A 20030-nucleotide genomic window follows, 5' to 3' on the forward strand; every position below is an offset into this window, starting at 1 on the left:
TTGAGTCCCTTTTACCGTAAAAAACATAAAGCGAAAACACAGGTTTCTGGTTTTTGGGTTAAGCTTCCAAGAAGGATGGGGCGAATATTTTTGATTCTGTATCACTCTTTGTAACATCCGAAATCAGACCGGAGTTCAAGCAGCCAATCAGAAGCACATGCGCAGAAGTGAAGCCAATGCGGAAGTGTCTTAAACGTATTGTTTTTAAACAGTAGGGAACGACTCCTATTTGGAAAAACAAGTCTGATTGTGCAGAAGTATGAGACAAAATTACCATACTTCACAGTTGATTTATTACTTCAACATTTAAAAAATCGGTTTATGATAGTTTAAAGTGTTCTTCAATACCGAATTGAATGCTAGTTAATCATGGTCCCATTTAGAGTAAAACAGAGAAAGCAAGCTATGCATTAAGGTGAGCTGTCTTGTGATTGACATGTCTTAACCACTACCGGAGCCGTTCCGCACGTATATTCCACGCTCGGCCTCTGACCACACACGGTCACGTCCGTTCGCCGGTTGCTGAAAAGTCAAAATGGCGACGGCCGTGATCCAAGATGGTGACCGCCGAGCGCTGAACTCAAGGCTTCACAACGTCGATCACATGACACGTGACACGATGACTACTTCCTCTTCCTGTGTACAGTCCGCTCCGAACAGAGGGGTACGATGGGGCTTGATGCTAAGCGCACACACTTGAAAAGCGACTGACTACGAAAAGCAACGGTGACTGCCGTTAATTTTGGACAAAACAATGACAACTCAAAGCAGAGACAGCGGCGAAGTCATTAAAAACTACCACAAACAGGCGTTCGAGTACGTCTCTAAGGCATTAAGGATCGACGAAGACGATTCAGGTTTGTTTACAGTGAGACAGAGAGAAGGATGCATCGTCGTTGAGGCAACTTGTTATAAACACTCCTCCCAATGGTGCTAGGTGATAAAGAGGAGGCGGCGCAGTGGTACAAGAAGGGCATTTCTGAGCTTCAGAGGGGGATCGCAGTAGAGATCACCGGACAAGGTACCAAAGTATACAAACACACACCGGATCTCACGGCGTGACGTGAGTTAGCCTCATGCACCGTGTCTTGTTAGCAGGAGAGCAATATGACAGATCCAAGAGACTCCAAGATAAAATGGTCACCAATCTCAGCATGGCCAAAGATCGGCTTGCTCTTTTGGGTAAGTGGCATCGTGGTTGTTTAGCCTGGCCGAAATATGGACTCGTTGGTCATCTAAGCTGGGCGGGGCTGCTGCAACATGAATCCCTTTCCTGTTTGACAGAGGAGACCATGGCGTCTAAAAGGAGAAGTAATCCACAGAAGACCTCAAATTGTGATCTTCCACAACCGAAGCCTGTCCCTAAAAGCCAGCCTGCAGCGCGAGCCGTGTCCACCAACACCCGGCCCTCCACCTTTACTAAACCCGCTTCCAGGCCCACCGATCCAAAGGTGACTTTTGAATAACAGCTATAAAAGTTATTTAAAAATGTGTGATTCTGATGAAGTGGCTACCACTCTCTGGATGCTGTTTTTCTGGCTCAGGTGACACCACGGATTGGAAAACCTCAAAATGGAAAAGGCACAGCTGTGAAAAATGCCCCAAAGAGGGATATGAAGAACTTCAAGAATGTGGACAGCAAACTGGCCAACTTGATTATGAATGAAATAGTCGACAGGTATTTATAAACATGGTTATTACAACACCTAGACATTTAGCTAATGGAAATTAAATAATCATTTGAAGAAACACCTTTTCTGCAGTTAAATAGTTCAATGTTCATTGCAGCGGGGCGTCTGTATCCTTTGAAGACATTGCGGGGCAGAACTTGGCCAAGCAAGCGCTCCAAGAAATTGTCATTCTCCCTGCCTTAAGACCAGAGGTGATCACTCAATAAATGTAGTTTCTCAGCCTACTATACTATATTTTTTTCAATCTTACATTTTTTAACGTTATGCCCTTCAGCTCTTCACCGGCCTGAGAGCTCCAGCACGGGGCTTGCTTTTATTTGGCCCGCCTGGAAATGGTAAAACCATGTTGGTAAGTCAAATGTTTTTTTTTTCTTTCAACAAGACATATATTCACCGAGATCAAACCAATCGGTGTTTTGATTTGAAACGAAACCTCGTTTTCCTGTTGTTAGGCCAAAGCAGTCGCAGCAGAGTCCCATTCAACATTCTTCAACATCAGCGCAGCCACTTTGACGTCTAAATATGTAAGTAAACACTGTTTTTGTCTGTTGTACGTCTCTAAACTGACCTGCATTTAGTGTGGTTCTGTTTTGATACACCGCTTATCTTTATTTTCACAGGTAGGAGAGGGAGAGAAGCTCGTACGGGCACTGTTTGCAGTAGCCAGAGAATTGCAGCCCTCTGTCATCTTTATTGGTTTGTATCACTCTAGTCTATTTGTTGACTAAATGTCACCAACCACCAATTTGATCTCCTAAATTGCTGATTAAAGGATAAAAAAAAAAAAAAATGTGTTCCATTCAGATGAAATCGACAGCTTGCTTTGTGAAAGGAGGGAGGGAGAACATGACGCCTCTCGACGATTAAAAACGGAGTTCCTCATTGAGTTCGATGGGGTAAGAGCAGCTCCTGGAATAGTATCATTAAACTGCTCCAGAGAGCTGAGCCTTTATCTTCTTCCTTCTTGGTTTCAGGTGCAGTCAGGAGCTGATGACAGGGTGCTTGTGATGGGAGCGACCAACAGGCCTCAGGAGCTCGACGAAGCAGTGCTGAGGTACAGGCTGCCACTCAACATGCTGCACCATTATTACGTATTTATTTTGTTACAAGCTCACCACAGTTTTCCTCTCGTGTTAATATTGCAGGCGCTTTGCAAAAAGGATTTATGTGGCATTGCCTGATGCAGAGGTACTTACCTTGGAACCATTTATCCCAGTTTATTGCTATGATCAGTGCCTTTGTTAGCTTTGAAATGTGAAGTTAATTACTCAAAGGATGTAACTCTCGTTTCCGCAGACAAGATTCACACTGCTGAAAAACCTTTTGGAAAAGCATGGCAGTCCATTGAGCAAAAATGAGCTTTCCTCTCTCGCAAAGTGAGTTTTATATTTTAATGCCATACTGCCTTTACAGGTTTATTTTTGTTTTCTGATGCATTCATTCCTTGATATTGAACTCGATAGAATGACTGCGGGATATTCAGGAAGTGATCTCACGTCATTAGCCAAAGATGCTGCCCTTGGGCCAATTCGAGGTACGAGCGCCTCTTAGCATTGCTGTATCTTCATTTGCTCGACAACAAGCTACACCTGCTGCCTTTTTAATGTGAAAATCCTCTTTTATACAGAATTGTGTCCAGACCAAGTTCGACGTATGGCTGCTAGTGAGGTAATGCTATATTTACAATTCTTCAGATATGTCCTTTCTGATTATTTAAGAACCTGTATTTATTCGTACACTTTTCCTTTACTCTCATACAGATGCGTAACATCAAGATGAAAGACTTTGAGGATTCCCTGAAGCGCATTAAGCCCAGCGTTAGCTCAACGACTCTTGATATGTATACCAAATGGAACAAAGATTTTGGAGACACAACAGCGTTTTGAACAAAAAAACAGAAAATAACCTTATATGAAGTTTTCTGTTTTATTTTGTGAATATGAGGTGTCATTTAGATTGGTAAAGCTATAATGTATAAATATGACATTTGAAACATTCCCTGTTTTTGGGGAAGGCTTTGCTACTAAAATGTATTGTTTAGCTCTTACTGTTTCACTCCTAAAGCACTATGTTGTTACTTGAAATCGTATTATTTATTCTCAAGAATGTTATGCAAGTGATCTTTCTGTCTCTTGCCTCAAGAGGGCAGCAAGGCTCTGCAGGTTCTGGCATTGCTCACAGAGCAGGATCATTTTACACATCCATTTGTCACCTGATGCTTCGACATATTGACGCTCACCAAGTCACCAAGTGCTCTCTGCACGTGCGCATGCATGTATGATAATTGGGATAAGATTTGCTACATTTGGTGAATTTGTATCATAACTATGTTTTTTTTTCTTCAATTTGCATTTCCTGGTTTTAGGTACTGTTACTTATATTATTTTTGAAAGTTGGACATATAATGAATTGTTGTGTTGGCCCACTGAAGTTGGAAATCATTATGGAGCAGAACTGGAAAATATCTTCATTCATCAATAAATACAATCATTAAAATCTGTTTTTTTTATGGCAGGTTCTAACTGGTATCATAAGATAAGTGCTTAACTGCTTCTTTGATTCTTTTTTTAAAATCCTTTTGGTTGCCACCCAAATGGGAAATGCACCACATTGTTCTCCTTAAAAAAACAACAACACAAAGCTTAATGCAGTTCCTTCAAAGTTTTCCACGACTCCTTCCTGCAGTTCAAACTCTGTTCTACCAACGTCTTGCCTGAAACCACTGATGTTGGAATGCAGTTAATTGCCACTAATGACAGTAAGATCTGTCCTGATGTGTTTTAGCGATAGAAATGAATGAATTAAATGTCAGACGGAAGCATCTGGAGTTGTTCATTAGTGCAACGACATGATGCCGTTCTGTGTTGAAGACCCCTTAACAAGCCACCATCTGATAAAAAGGCTTTGATGGGTCACCAGCTGCCTGGGCATGGCTGAGCAAATGCTTGTGGTCGGTTTTGGAGCTTTTTATTTTAGTGCACCCCAACCTCTTCCAATGAAAAGCAGAACATCAGTCCCACCTCTCTCCCAAAGGCCCTTTTCTATGGTCAACTGGTGGTGTTGCATGTGGTTCATGCGGTTGCATCATCTGTCCATGCAGATGTTTTAAAGACTCTGCAAGTGCAATCCTTTTCCGAAATTGATAAAGGTATTCATATGAGTTGTGTTTCCAAACCGCTTAACTTTGCTATGAGAAGAGATTTAAAGAGGAGAGCAACTAACCCGGAGCTGCAACCACACCTACATCTACTCTCCTTTTCTCCTGGGAGATGTTAAATGGAGGGTGTTTTTTTTTAACTTGTCATGACTAAAGAGTTTCTTTCATGATGCTGGACAGGAATGAGAGTGTTAGGGGTCAGGTTTTTAGTCATCACCTCTTCTTCTGTTTGCTCTTCAGTGAGAATATCCTGCGCAGTAAACAAATGCTCTTTGTTAGTGTTTCAACTTGCACGTCGGGACATAAACAAAATTCCTGTGGGTGGCGAAATGAGCTAATATCAACATTATTACAAGTAAAATAAACTGTAATTACAGTTACAGAGAAATTATTATATCTATATGACCGGTTCTAAATGTTAAAGCTGAAAGAAAGGAGTATTATTGAAGTGCTTTAAACCTCAGCGATGATTGACAGCTTCCCTTTTTGGTTGCGTGTCAGAAGCCTGCACCTCCACAGTGGTCCATTGATGCTTTGACCACTACATCCACTCATGGGAAAACAGAAAAGGTGATCATTTGATACCTCCAGTGAAATAGCCCACCCTGTAGAGAGTAGAATAATAGTCAACACAATTAGAACCTCTGACTGACTGAGCAAACAGTGTGAGGGTTTTTCTTTATAAAAACACCTTGTGGATGGGGGGGTTTTGTGAAAGTGGATTCACGTGTTTAGTGTCCCTGACATAACTTGACCGCTGCCCTGCCTTACAGTAGTAAATGTGCTGCTGGGAGACAGTTTACTGTGTGCAGCAACATCACAGAGTGGCTGTGAGTGTGGTGAAGTTTAACAAAAGCCTCATTGTAAAATGTTGAAGTTGTGGAAGAGGATTTCCTTCCAAAATTGAGGATTTGGCCCCTTTATCCCCCATAGTTTGAAGATGTGGTTCAGGGCTTTCACAGTGGAAAGCCTTCAGGGCTGCTACTGTCCCACTGTCCTGCACAACCAACACATAACTTCATTCACTGTGGGAGCATCATCCATCTCCCTCAGGGAAGCTTCAAGCCGAGTCTAATGTTGAATCTAATGGCAACATCTGTCTTTGAGGATTTATTTTTCTTGCTTGTTGTTTATTATTGGTGTGTGTGTGTGTGTGTGTGTGTGTGTGTGTGTGTGTGTGTGTGTGTGTGTGTGTGTGTGTGTGTGTGTTGCTGAGTGTGTCAGGGGAGAAAAATTGGGGTGTTGGTGTGTAAGTATGTATATATTATACGGTTAAGCACACGCTGCAACTGAGCTACAAGTCACATAATAGATGGTCAGATATGACAAGTAGGAGTATTTGCAACAGCGTCAATGAAGTAACATAAGTTACACTTGTGAGGGTTTGCCATCCACTTAGGTCTAGACACTGTAACAAAGCTGAAATTAGAGGAACCAAAGGGAGATGTTTGTTTTTGCTGCCTGATTTGTATTTGGGGAAAGAATTTACTGTGACCACCTGACTCTCTTTTACGTTTTCACTGTAGCAGAATGATAGGTTGTGGTAGGGTCAGTAATAGCTAGTCTTACAGCAGTCTACAGTCTAATTTGGGACCTCAGTACCTTTTTATGAGGTGTAGAAGAAAAAGAGCTTGTAGAAAAGCCACTTTATTTTTTTTAGGAGAGTGTAGATGATCAATCACATTTTAAACCACTGGCGATTTAAGATAAGAGCTTTAAAAAAAAAACCTCTTTGGAGGGAATTTATTAATTTCTGGATGGAGGTCATGTATTTCGTCTCTGACGGCAGCCTACAGACACAAAGCTGTAAAACGCAGAGAAGGACAAAGGGGAGCCATAACTCTGTCATGCCGGCACATGACCTGTAACGCCTTCGCTCTCAGTCACCTCTGAGGTGATCAGGGGGCCAAACCTTTCTTGACTTCAGATAAACCGCCCAGATATACAAGACTTGATCTTAGTCAATGCAGATTTCTAAAATTCACCGTGATTAGGTCTCTATTCAGCCTCACTTCCAAGTCGCCTTCTGGACAAAACACCTGATGAGAACAATGGACGCAAATACCTTTGTCCTAATGTGGACCAAATATCTTTGCAATATGATTCTCAGAATCCATATTGGCCCTGGACCGAGGACGTGTTGAGACGTGGGTTGGACGCAGGGAATGTGGGTAAGACGCTGCTCAGGGGAGCGGTGCACTGTCGGTGAGCCCCGCGGCGCATTCCTTCAGCTTGTGTTCAGCCAAAACACTTGATGAAATGTGAAAGTGCAGGGAGGACTGTCATACCGCTTTACCCTCCTCCCTTGTTCTCCAACTATCCATCCCTTTGTTGCCCTTCCCTCTGCTCATTCATGTGAGGACAGGAGGGATGGTTCAGCTCCACCTCTGACCCCGCTCAAGTTCACCGAGCAGCGACTAAACAACCAGCCTGTTGCACTCTCATACTTTGTTAGTATAAATATCACAGTCAAGGACTAAAAACAACTCGCCTGTAAAAGATGACTTGATGATGACCATATTATATATAATTGCATTGTAGTAATACGTTTTACTCACCTGGAATATCTCTCTAAGTGACAGTGAGGTGAACTTTAAGTGAACCACCCAAAGCACTAAGGCCAGACTTCTCCATAATATTTGAACTGAAATAATGGATCAGTCCTAAACTGCAGCAGTTTCACTCCCTATTTGCTACATAGTGCACTAAATTTAAGGTACATTTTCTTACTATATATTGAGTGTTGAAATGAAGAGTATGGACATGTATCCACTAGATAGGGTCCATGGCATGTGCACTACTTTCTGCTTCTGATTTATGAGACAATGAGGCTTATTTAATAGATGTTGAAAATACCGCAGTGGGACTCAACAGCTGTCCGTGGTGGTGCAAAATTATGAGAAGGGAGGGTAGAAAATCTCAAATGACTGCTGTATGCAGGGGAAAGGGTCTACTAGGAGTAGTGAATGAGTGAACAAGGGAGTGATTATGGGGTAATAGCCATAAACTACACTTAAACAAGAATACAGTCATGATGGCTGCTCTGTCCTGCTTTACTTTGGCACGTTGGTGCCCTGAACTAACATAAGCATACAAACAGCACACTAACATTGGCTAATCAGCACAGATCACAAAGTATACGCCCGGGAATTTCGTTTCGGATATTTGCACACATATCAAACTATTAGACGAATTGTCATTTTAATGAGGGTAAAGTGTAAATACATGCAAATAGGGGAAAGATTATATTTCATGTCACCACGCACTTCTGTTGTGAAAATAGTATAAGAAATCAAGATATAGTGTCTCGAAACAAAGTCTTACCATAGTATGTTTATAAAAGCTAATGGCTAATTACAAATGATATCATATTGAAAAGTGTCATGAAAAACATATCAACAAAAGTCAAAGTGAAATATGCCAACAAAACAAAGTGATTGTATAGTATGTCCAAAAGTAATGTATTATACAAAAAATGTATAGTGATTTGCTTCTGTTTTTTTCAGTATATACACACATCCCTGCATTGACATTAGCAATAGAACCTAGACAGACTGAAACTGTTTGCAAAGTCGCAGGTTTCACCCTCCTGTTACAATCAAATTGACTAACATCTTTTAATATTGGGGTCAATTTGACTCTGGAAAATAATCATTATTTTTATTGATCCCCAAGTATATGTGTTTGGTCTTGTGATGATGTTTCATAAGCAGACTTGAATGAACCCTGTCTTCTGGGAAAAAGGAATAGCAGTAAAAATCATCCCTGTATTGAACTTGTAACTGGGCTAGAAGGAGCTGACCTTGACCTCTGTCCCACAACCTGTAAAACAGAAGCCTTCCTCATCCACGGCACCATGAGGAGTCGGCTGGGGGCTGCCTGGGACGGGGAACAGGGCCACTTCTATAGGTTGTTTTGAATCCATCACATCTTTTAGCACAGGGTTAACATGCACTGAGTTTACACTCAGAGTAAACGTAAGACATACAGCATACGTCACTGTGGATAAATGTGTAAAGGCGACATCACAGTAAAAGCTCAATCTGCAAACTGCTTTTAAACTGATGCCATTTTCCCAAACTTATGTGGGACACGAAGACGAAGCCGGTAAATGACTGCAGTGATTATTAGCTTCCTTGGATGGGGATCTTGATGTATAATAGGGTAGCACAGCACCAAGGGTTATAAAGTTTAATGTGCACCATCGCAGCATCCTGTGTAAATCACTGTGTAATTAAAGTAACGTGTGAATAAACCTCTGTAATGAGCACAGTGGTACTACTGATAACTACCATCCGTATGTAACCCCAGCTTAGCAGCCACAGAGCTTGTTGCCTCAGTGAGAGGGTTTTAAAGATCTTGAATTAATACGTACAAAGGAAGACCATGTGGGTCACAAGTGGCTGCTTTCTGTGATGAAGAATATTCTGAACACTGAACAACATTTTACTAATGTTTAAAAGAAACGCTTGCAGTGAGGAATCTTCAGGGAATTATTTCCTGATTCTGTAGCTTCCCTCGATTTTATGGAGTTCCCAAAATCTACTCCAACAGGTGTTGTGCACGCCATGAGGACAGGATTGCGTTACTAACTGTGATAAGGCTGATATACCACCATGTAGCTTTATTTATCGGACACATGTCAGTGGGATCCTAAAAAGGATGAGGGAATGTTTAGTTTCCTCCCTTCCTATCTTTTCATTACTCAGATTTATTAGTAAATCACAAGTTTGAACTGGATTTCCAAACAGATTGGGATGAACAGTGGTTTTAGTTTAGACAGTAAAGGTCAGAGTGTCTCTTTGGTCTGTGGTTTCATCAGCGGCAGACACTGTTAACAAACATATACGGCTTGTATTTTAAGTGGAATCCCAGATCCCGCCAGGTGTTTTACAGATGGGTGTTGAACTATACAAACTATACTATACAAACCATCTGGTATGTTGACCAGGTGCTTGTGTCACCTCTTAAGTGACACTAGGCTGTGGAAAGTTGAACCCTCCAACATGGAAAGGAACTAGAGAAAGTAGCTGAACACAATTTGTGTATTCAATAGATAGAACCAGAAATTGATTGTGGTTTCCATGACGCAACATTATGGAAACTTCTTCACTTTCTTGCCAAGAGGTACATCACAACATTTACATGTATATCATTTTCTAATAAGAACAATAATGTGCCGAGAAGCATTTCGCTGCGTGTCAAACACTAACCTGTGTGACCCTAGATGTGAATTACCGCAATGTATGAATTGCTTTTTTATAGCAAGGGTAATTTAGTTGATTCGCTGCATTCACTTTTCTATAATGTTCTTCATCTGTAAATTCAGTATCTGACAACCAGAGGCTTTGAAGGGGCCACATTCACCTCGCGGTCAGAAGATCAGTTTAAAAAATGGTTTTGTTCCTTCTTAATTAGGCTCAACCCGGCATGAGTCATGGGTCATCAGAGTGTCATCTTTAAGGATAACTAGCTGAGGGAGAGGATAACGGTTAATAAACCTTTTTAAGGAGATTTGAAATGCTTGTTTGATTGGACTTTGATCCTGACCGGCGATTTTAAGTGTTTACACCTGTCAGCTATCAACAGAGGCATCCAAGTGTTGCAACACATCCCCTTGAGGGACAGATGGGCTCCATAGAGACCTGCAGCGTGGTAGGTAGGCTCCTGCAGCTGTAGCTCTCAGAAGAGCACTAATCTCCTCAACCTCAAGGAGGCCCGGTGAACGAACCCAGGGATCAGTGTCTGAACCTTTCACTTACACCAAGGAGGCGGATGCAAAATGCTGCCAGTGCTCTCTCCACTGGGTCAAGCTGGGCTCTTGGTTCCTCGAGGTAAACTCAGTGGGAGCTGAGGCCACGGCCTGTCAGACCTTAAATGGTTATCCATGCAGAAAGGATGTCAATGACAGATCCTTGGAAATCTCTGCATCTGACTGTGGCCGTATCCCAACAGGGTGTAAAATGTACATTAAATAATCATTTCCGCATTCTCTATTTTGTGAAAATATCCAAACGGGTGTGAAGACACCTTTGGGAATGGTGTGTATATTCAACCCTAACCAAGACCTACTTGCATAAGTAACCTGCTTAAACAAACTGCAAACTGGATACAGTGCCCAAATAAATGTTTGCATGTGGTTTAGAGCCAGAGACCTCCAGCCACAAAACCAATACACACTGGTCATTGGGCTTCATACAGAGCCTGTGTTCACTACTTGCTTCTAAATGCATACTGAGCCATTCATCTATTGTTTTTCTACGGTGTTTATCATGAGCTATTATGCAAAAAGATTGCCAGACAACAGTGCAGCTCCTATCTGCTGAACATAGTAGTTTTAGATACAACTACTTACAACACGTGTTCTTTCCTTTGTTATTTAAGACAAAGCAAAACAAAAAGCTCTCGAGCACCATGCAGTTGATTTGAAGAAATCACATTTTAAGCAGAAACCTTCTGCCTTGTAAGGCTAAATGAATGTTATGGTGCATGGGGAAATAGAAGAAACAATCCAGTCTTTGTACTTGTGGTTAAGTCACTGCATGAACTGTGTGCTCCACAGAGGGATTTTACAAACCTCTCACGTATGAAGAGAATTAAAAGAAATCTCCATGATACCCTAAAGTGAGGTTATCACATCGTCCGGATCTTACCCCCCCCCCATATAATGTTTACTATCCATGTCCATCAAATGATATCTGTTGACTTAATAACTAAAAGGAATGTATTCAAATCTGCTAAATCATGTATGTGTTGTATTAATTTCATAATTTATTACTCCTGAGAGATTCCAACCCTTTGAGAGGAAGGTGGGAACATGCTGTGGGCAGGCAGAAGCAGTTTATAGAGGGTTTGTTACTGGACTTATGCCATCTTCCCCTGCAAGCCAGCTGAATGTCATCCAAACAGTCTTGTTTGTTCTTTCTCCTTTTCCTTTTTTATACATCAAATCATCTTGCCGCTATGAGCTTTGTAAGTTGAGAGGTCATAAGTCCCCAAAACTTGCGTTTGAGAGTTGAGAGTTTTCTACTACTGTGAAGGACAAATTTGATCAATGTCATGCACAGATTGACCCCAAAAATGACAGGTGAGCCATTTACCTCGTCAGTGTGTGGAGCCCTAATACAGCCCTACATAAAGCAGTCTCTGTGTGTCTTGTTTAGTGACAGAGAGGGAACGAGAGAAAGTGTGTAGATCCTGTATTGGTCTCTTGACCTGGAGTATGTCCTCTGTGAAGAGAAGCTTTGTTGCCCTCAGTCAGCCTTCAACACACACCTTCATAACCGTATTTGTGTCTGGCATTTTCCGTTTGGGAAAATTGTGAGCTTTTAACCTCGAGTCGTGGGCTTCGCTCGACACACCGAAAGAGAGTAATCACCACGGGCCTAATGATACAGTGGCCCACTATGGCTGCACTGTGACCACCACTCTTTACACACATTCATGCCAAAGCTACTAAGTAGATCACGATATCATCCTGAAAGATGCTAACGCCCGAGCATTGCATAGTCTACAGTACAGTCCTATGGCGACCATAGCCCTGCCTTCACACCCTCACCTGCGAAATGCAGGTTCCTGCTTGGTCTTTGACCTTTCATCTTAGCAGCAGTATATTCTCAATAGCGGCGGTCCAATCTTCATATTCTCACTATACGCTGATGGCTTTCTGCACAATGACAATGTATGTGTCATATGGCACTGTGGGTTGTTGTTGCTGTGAGGTTTCAGTGTGATGCCACGCACAACCATCATCTCATCATCCACCCGCAACAAGACTCATGCCACAGGGGCACCCTAAAGCTCTCTCTCTCTCTCTCTCTCTCTCTGGTCTGCATACACAGGGATCACTGCGCAGCAGAGGCCCGGCCATGTGGCGTCCCTGGGGGGGGGGCGGGTGGGCGAGGACTGCGTTCAGTGTTTGCAGTTGCGACAGTTGGAGCAGAGGTTCACTTTCCCGCCCCAACTGTCGCTCTCTCCGGACTGGCTTTCAGAGGCTCAATGCGAAGGTCTGATGAGGAGGACTGAGAAGCCCCGAGGCATCTGGCAGCAGCACCGGCGGCCCTCCCCTCCACATCCTGAGGGCCAGCAGAGCTGCTCCGTGGCGGCCAGAGGAGGAAAACAAGGTGCACACTGTGATGTGAATACAGACTTGGGGGGGGGGTCAGGTTACCCCTTCTGTAGGTGTGTTGCCACAGAGAAGCTCACTGTGAAGAGGAGGAGGGAGGAGGAGGGGAGAGAGTGGTGCAATTGTAAGTTTACTCACAACAAAAAGGTTTAAATCAATAAAATTGAATTAGGATGCCTTAACTCTCTTAACCCGCCTCTAGTAAATCATTGTGAGGGGGGGGGGGGGGGGGGGTTCCACACACTCTATTAGTGTCAGATGATGTCATACTGACATAAGAGCATTGTGGATTTGGCAGTTCACCCAGTGATATTTACACCTGAAATGATACTTCTGGGCTTGTACATTTAGATAAATGTGTTCTACTTCTCGGCAAGAGCCTTTGCTAAATGGAAGTCATTACTGAACCCAGAACATATCACTGGAGAGGAGATGCTGGTTAGTGAATGTTGATGGCGGACTCGTGCAAAGTAAAGAGATGTATTGAATGGTTTGGATGATGAATTGTTACCAGAAGGTACAGCTTGTTCACCAACACTGTAACACACTTCCTCCAGACAATATCAAGTGACAAGATGTTCTCCATGTTGTTCTGTTGGGCCTTAAATTGAGAAAAAAAACATTGGTCTTTTTAGTTTAATAAACATTTTGGGCAATTCCCTTATTGGTTTTCTTAAGAATGGAATGAGAGCATTGACACTCCTCTTCTATTTGTTCAATATTTAAGCAGTTTTAGTCACCCAAGTTGCCTGTATCAATACTTATTTGATGGCTACGCTATAACAAATTTGGACATTGTGAAATGTTTTTGTTTGTTTCTAAATCTTATCAGAATGTGACAAATATAATAAGTTCCAAGTTTGCTGCTAAAAGCACACTAAACACTTACAGGGTACAAATATTTCTGATTATAAAGGAGGGCGTTTGTAATAAGCTAAGTCGTTAAAGCATCAGTGTAGTTTTGGACTGCTGAGGGCCTACAATGTCTTAATGTGAGATGGGTTAGGGTTAAAATAAAATAATTAACATTACTGGCTGACAAATATTTATGCTTTGGTTTGGATTTCCCCTCAAATCTTTCTCTTCTATTTGCTTGATTGCTAAGAAATAGACAGGATTACAGGTGTAATCATTTGGACTGTGAGGGTTGAGGTATTAGTGACTGTCTAAGCTGGATTTAAAATAAACTGACTGGACATTGCATTAGTGTAGCAACTAGTTAAGTTGTGTCTCCTGAAAGAAGAGGAGAGCAGAGCAGAGCTACTGTAGAGGACATCTAGGATTCATGCCTAAGCATCAAAACGCAGGCCATGGAAATAACGTTGAAAGATTTTCCTGTAAAGGTGGTGAATATTCCATGGAGGAACAATAACCTCAGTAATCTGAATACAGACCCCCCTCTGTCCGAACAGGGAGAAACCTTCATTGGAGTCTATCTTTTGGTTCTGGGTAAGTCAACCATCTCATACTGTACAACTGTGCAAAACATGATGTTACTGAATCAACTAACAAAAGCAGCTGTTGTTGCTCGTGCTTCCAGAGTTGACACGCGGTTGTGTCAGGGTTTGGCGGAACTAATGCCATCGAGGGATTTTGAGTAACCGAAGGGATCTCTTGGCTGTTTGCCACTGTTATCTTACTATAGAGAGTACCACTGCTCTCTGATCTGTATTCATCAAGCTTTACTTTAACAGCCAACACAGTAGTAGGAGTCCAGGACTAGAAACATGTGATGCAAGATATTAAAACACTGTACTTTGTTAAACTTAAATCTATTGCATTAAACATCACGTACTAAACACTAAGCCACTTTACTATATGCTATTCTATACTTTCTAAACGTGAAACTATGTAGTTGTAATTCAAGGTTGTACAATAATACAAGTTATTACTAACAATACTGGTAAAAATACTATTCATTAATGAATGTATTCAATATGATACTACATAATATAATGCACTTTTCTGTGCTATTCTAAAAGGTTGTTATGTTATTACACTGTGTACTATATCTATGGCTGTACTATACTATAACTCTACTCTGTTGTACCATGTAATGATCTACCCAAATGTGCTACAATACTTTCCTAAACCCCACACAACTCTACACTGTTGTATTCCTTTACAATCTGCTTCACTATACCAATACAAGTGCCGCCTATTTGCTCCTCTGTAGGATGGCTGTCCTGGTTTGGAAACAGTCTAGTGATGTTTTTCCTGTACAGACAGCGAGCATCACTTCAGTCAACAGACTTCCTCACTTTGAATCTCGCTATCTCTGATGCGAGCATCTCCATATTTGGCTACTCCAGAGGGATCCTGGAAATATTCAATATCTTCAACGATGATGGGTATTTAATCAACTGGATCTGGACTTGCCAGGTAAAAGCCATATTAAGACTTCATTCGAAAGATCTACATGTAAAAAAAAACTTTTATTTTAATATTTGCATATATTTCCAACCACATTTTAAATCGCTTTGCCATTTACAGATTTAACAATTCGTCAAGTCCAAGGTACATTGCTTGAAAAGTTGTATGTCTGTATGCAAAGGATTATGTGAGTAGCCATGTGGGCTGGAGGTTAAATCTATAATAAGATTACCACCGAGGGGGCCTTTAAATGGGGAAACTCTTCCAGCAGCATGGCACCTGTCAAACAAGAAACAAATAAGAACTGCAGACGTTATCGCATGATTTGATCACATGCTCTGATGTCACCGAGCAGACGATTTGAGTGTAATTTAAGATCCTTTCTATGATTTTCTCCTCCCTCAGTCTCAGCTTGAAATGAAATAGTTGTCATACTTTAGCTTGGAATTCGTCCAGGGAATTTGTCTTGCTCAAGGCTTGCTAGGGTGAAAACCATGTTATCAGCGAGTGAACAAAAACAAGCAGGGGGAACCAGTCTACGGGGTACAAACCCCAATACCTGGAAGAAGAGAGAAGTTGTAAATCCACGTGTGCTGTTGTGCAGCCACTGAAACCATCTCATCTCTTAGGCTTCCAATCTCAGGATTGCAGGTGAACTATTGGCACAGCGGCCGTGCAGCCCTCTCCTTTCACCTTCCCCTGGGAGCGTGTCAGAAGTAAATAAGGGCAAAGTAAGAGGTGACAGAAATAGCGTGAGGCAGAAACAGGAAGGTGAATCGCACAGGCATGTGAGGAGCATTAGCAGATTACTGCATGGAGCACGATGGGACATGAGCAGCTGAAAGCCGTGCCAGATTTCCGTGTTTTGCACCCTGTGGGACAGGACATCATTGAATATGAGTCACACTCATAGGACTCTTTGATGTTGCACAGGGAAAAGATTGTCAAAACATAAAAAAATAGTCTCATTTTAAGTCATTACATTTACTTGTTCTCTAATCTAACATCTCACTATATAGATGGACCTGAACAAAAACATTCAAGAAGCCCCCTTCTCTAAATTCTTTAAAGAAGTTTAAAATTTGCTGAAGGGTGAAAAAACGTGATGGCGGACAGTAATGGGATTAGAACTAAGGAAGATCAGGAGAGCAATCAGTAAAGGACCTTTAGTGATCCATGTCACCTGGAAATGGCAAAGCCATGAGCTGGGTGTCGTGCAGTTTGAGCCAGACTGAAACACAGGAGCATAATACGCCTTTAAGGAGAGCTGTGATTAAAAGATAACTGTAAACAAAGAACTGAATGTCAAAAAGCTTCACTGTTTAATGCGCTTGGCAGACGTTGAAGTGTTTCCCTCCACCAGATGTTGGCAGAAATGTAAGGTCAGCTGTAACTAAATGCTGAACATGCAAGCTAAAGCGCCAGCAGTTCCTCTCAGAGGAAACACACTGGGTCTGGAGTAAATTGGCTAAAAGATAATCCATGGAGTCTCTATCATTCTAAAGCAAAAACCTTCTCAACAGACAAAGGGCCTAGAACTGTTGGGCAGGTAATGGATCAGACCTCCAAGGCTTCAAAGACCTTTCCAGGACACAATTCACTAAGCTCTCTCTCTCTCTCTCGGTTTTCTTCCAGGTAGATGGTTTCTTCACTTTGCTCTTCGGCCTTGCGAGTATCAACACATTGACCGTTATCAGCGTCACCAGATACATCAAGGGATGTCACCCTAACAAAGGTGAGATCCATATGCCCTGAACTCAACAGTACATGAAGAAAGCTTCAGACCAGTGCCTTAGCCCGCCTCACATTCCAGCAGGTCTTATCTAACAGAAAAGTGTGCTTTTCAGGGGTAATAAAACCTCATTACCAACTTCAGCTGTGGAAATTTCTACCACTTGTTCCCAGCAATTTCATTTACATCTCGCTTACATGTCATTAAGTTAACTTGAGGTGACATTTTCTATTTTAGGGTAGAAGTGTTTCTGAAGAATGCCTTAATTAGATGGAAATTGAGCAACGGCCTCTTTTGTCAGCATGGAACAAGAGTTTTCATTGTGCTTGTGGCTTATCATAAAACACCTTTTTTTACACACTTTAACTAGTAACATTGGTGGTACATGTGTGATATTATCAAATGTATAATGTGCAAGAGGAGAGCTGCAAATACTGCGAACACTGATGCAAACGAGAAAAAATAAGGAATTTAGGTCAGGTAAACTTCCAAGAATCGAAGCAACAAAACAGGGTAAATCAGCATAACAAAGCTGAGTATCCAACAGCAAAAATAGTGTGTTGCTTATTCTGCTTCACAAACTGTACTGCACCCCTTGTGGTATCTTAACATGAGATATGCCAGCGTTGCTTAAACATTTTCTTTTGTAACTTGGTCAACAGAGGTTCTTTTCAGTCGTAGATGTTTGCAAAGGCTGTTAGTATAAGAAAAGAACTCATTGTTTAATAAATGTCACACCCTCGACATTCAGAACAAGTCAAGAATGCTCCTCAGTTTTTCTGCCCTGCGTTTGCCAACCTAACATTTAACCTTTCCAAACAACAAACAATCACAACATCTGTTCCGTGACCTGGTAACATTACGTTGTATTCACGTTGTTGGTTGTGTGTTTCTGCAGCTTACTGTATCAGCCTTAACACCATTGCTGTCTCGCTCATCTGCATTTGGACCGGAGCGATGTTTTGGTCCCTTGCTCCACTCGTGGGCTGGGGCAGCTTCACCGGTATGTGATCACACACCGACCTAACAGAGGAAAGCTGTATACAACTTCATTCTTAAAACACGGACCTGACCTCTGTGTCTTCTGTTTCTTAGATCGAGGTTATGGCACCTGTGAGGTGGACTGGTCCAAAGCCAATTACTCCACCATCCACAAGTCCTACATAATCTCCATCCTGATCTTCTGCTTTTTCATCCCTGTGATGATCATGCTTTTCTCCTATGTCTCTATCATCAACACAGTGAAAAGCACTAACGCCATGTCAGCTGACGGTTTCCTCAGCACCCGTCAAAGGAAGGTGGAGAGAGATGTCACAAGGGTAGGGGATATGTAGTTATATTGGAGAGATAAAACTGAGACTGAGAGAAATGAGGGTTGGCTGTACTTCAAAGTGCCCTGTCCATGATACACCTCCTTTCATTGCATTCCAACTGTTCCCTTATGTTCCTCTACAGATTTCCATTGTAATCTGCACAGCCTTCATCATGGCCTGGTCCCCATACGCAGTGGTGTCAATGTGGTCAGCCTGGGGCTTCCATGTGCCAAACACAACCAGCATCATCACCCGTCTCTTCGCTAAGTCTGCCAGCTTCTACAATCCGCTCATCTACTTCGGCATGAGCTCCAAGTTTCGTAAGGACATCTCTGTGCTGGTGCCGTGCACACGAGAGCGCAGGGAGCTGGTACACCTGCAGCACTTTAAAAACATCAAACCAAAGGCCGAGGCCCCGCCCACACCTGCATCACTTCCTGTCCAGAAGCTGGAGGCAAAATACGCCGTACCGAATCCGGACAGCGACTCGGGGGTAAACAGCCCTCCTCAGACGCCTCCAACTGACCCACAGGGGGACCTTAACGTTGACCTTCCCTCCCACATAGAGACGTCAGAGTACTGGTGTGACAGACTCTGAGGACCAATGCAGGAATTACAAGAGGAGATGTGTTAATAAACTGTATGTGTAATCAATGTTATCAAATTGTATTGTACTGTATTCTGAATCTCATTTCACACTTGTTGAAACAATTCAATTCAATTCAATTATTTTTTTGGTGTATAGCCCCAAATCGCAAATTACAGATTTGCCCCAGAGGGCTTTACAGTCTGTACACATGCAACATCCTCTCTGTCCCGAAACCCTCACATCGGCACAGGAAAAACTCCCCAAAAAAACACCAAAGATTTTAGTTCATTCAATCTATATTGGTACCATGGGCAGATAGCGTGGAGAAAAGCCAAACCAAAATCTTCTCTGAAGATCTTCAGCAGATGCTCAGTCAGTTATTTAGTGTGACAGATGTTAGATAACATCTGGGAACACTGAACTGCCCTGAAGCATGAGATGGCACTAAATCTAAAATCCATGATTTCTGCTACTGCCCCCAAGGGCACATGCCATCTATATATAGATCTGTATAGAGAGAGAGAGAGATTTGTTCACTGATAAACATCAGAATTCACGTTGTCCGCCTGTCTATAATAATATTCTTCATTCAATGAAGCATCATGTTGGATCATCATGCATTTCTGCAGACAAGCTTTCTAACCCACGGCACTGTTTAATGCTGAAACAACATCTGATCTGCTTTTTTCCCAGCGGCAAGAAAAATGAGGCAATTATCTAGTGGAGACAAAAGCTTAATCTTTAGCAATAGAAGAAAATATAGGTGGGGGTGGTTTCTGCTTCTGTGCAAATACCATAATCACACGCATGTGAGCTCTTTTACAGAAGCTCTTAATACCTTTAAATCTAAATGAATGATCAGCTTCAACATAACCATCCATATAATGTACCATTGCAGCAGCTGGTCAAAGAGACTGTGGATGTGGCCTGAAGTGTCTGTTTCTCTAGTGTCTTTGTTAGAAAAGGAGAGATCACTCTGGTGAGAATTTACACACTTTGTTAATTTAATCCTCAAGCAGATGATGGGATGAGTGAGTTGCAGAACATGTA

The 20030-nt window shown here is 42.1% G+C and overlaps 2 protein-coding genes across 3 annotated transcripts; both read left to right on the forward strand.

Moving 5' to 3' along the window:
* Positions 1-595: 595 nt before the first annotated feature.
* On the forward strand, positions 596-4204 carry spast (spastin). 2 transcript variants are annotated; one of them, XM_037466434.2, is made up of 16 exons: positions 596-857; positions 938-1021; positions 1096-1182; positions 1285-1451; positions 1545-1678; positions 1789-1882; positions 1966-2040; positions 2144-2215; positions 2312-2387; positions 2496-2587; positions 2666-2745; positions 2837-2879; positions 2988-3067; positions 3155-3225; positions 3319-3359; positions 3452-4204. In XM_037466434.2, the coding sequence occupies exons 1-16, from the start codon at positions 755-757 to the stop codon at positions 3575-3577; spliced, it is 1425 nt and encodes a 474-aa protein (XP_037322331.2). In that variant the 5' UTR covers positions 596-754; the 3' UTR covers positions 3578-4204. The 2 variants fall into 2 exon arrangements, with proteins under 2 accessions (XP_037322331.2, XP_037322332.2); XM_037466435.2 differs by having other exon boundaries at positions 598-857; positions 1099-1182.
* A 10008-nt stretch (positions 4205-14212) lies between these two features.
* LOC119214386 (opsin-5-like) lies at positions 14213-19010 on the forward strand. Its single transcript, XM_037466136.2, has 6 exons — positions 14213-14422; positions 15150-15355; positions 16982-17081; positions 17977-18081; positions 18174-18397; positions 18534-19010. The coding sequence occupies exons 1-6, from the start codon at positions 14284-14286 to the stop codon at positions 18987-18989; spliced, it is 1230 nt and encodes a 409-aa protein (XP_037322033.2). The 5' UTR covers positions 14213-14283; the 3' UTR covers positions 18990-19010.
* Positions 19011-20030: the final 1020 nt, after the last annotated feature.

This window comes from Pungitius pungitius, chromosome 13 (genome assembly GCF_949316345.1).
Source record: "Pungitius pungitius chromosome 13, fPunPun2.1, whole genome shotgun sequence".
Taxonomy (NCBI): Eukaryota; Metazoa; Chordata; class Actinopteri; order Perciformes; family Gasterosteidae; genus Pungitius; species Pungitius pungitius.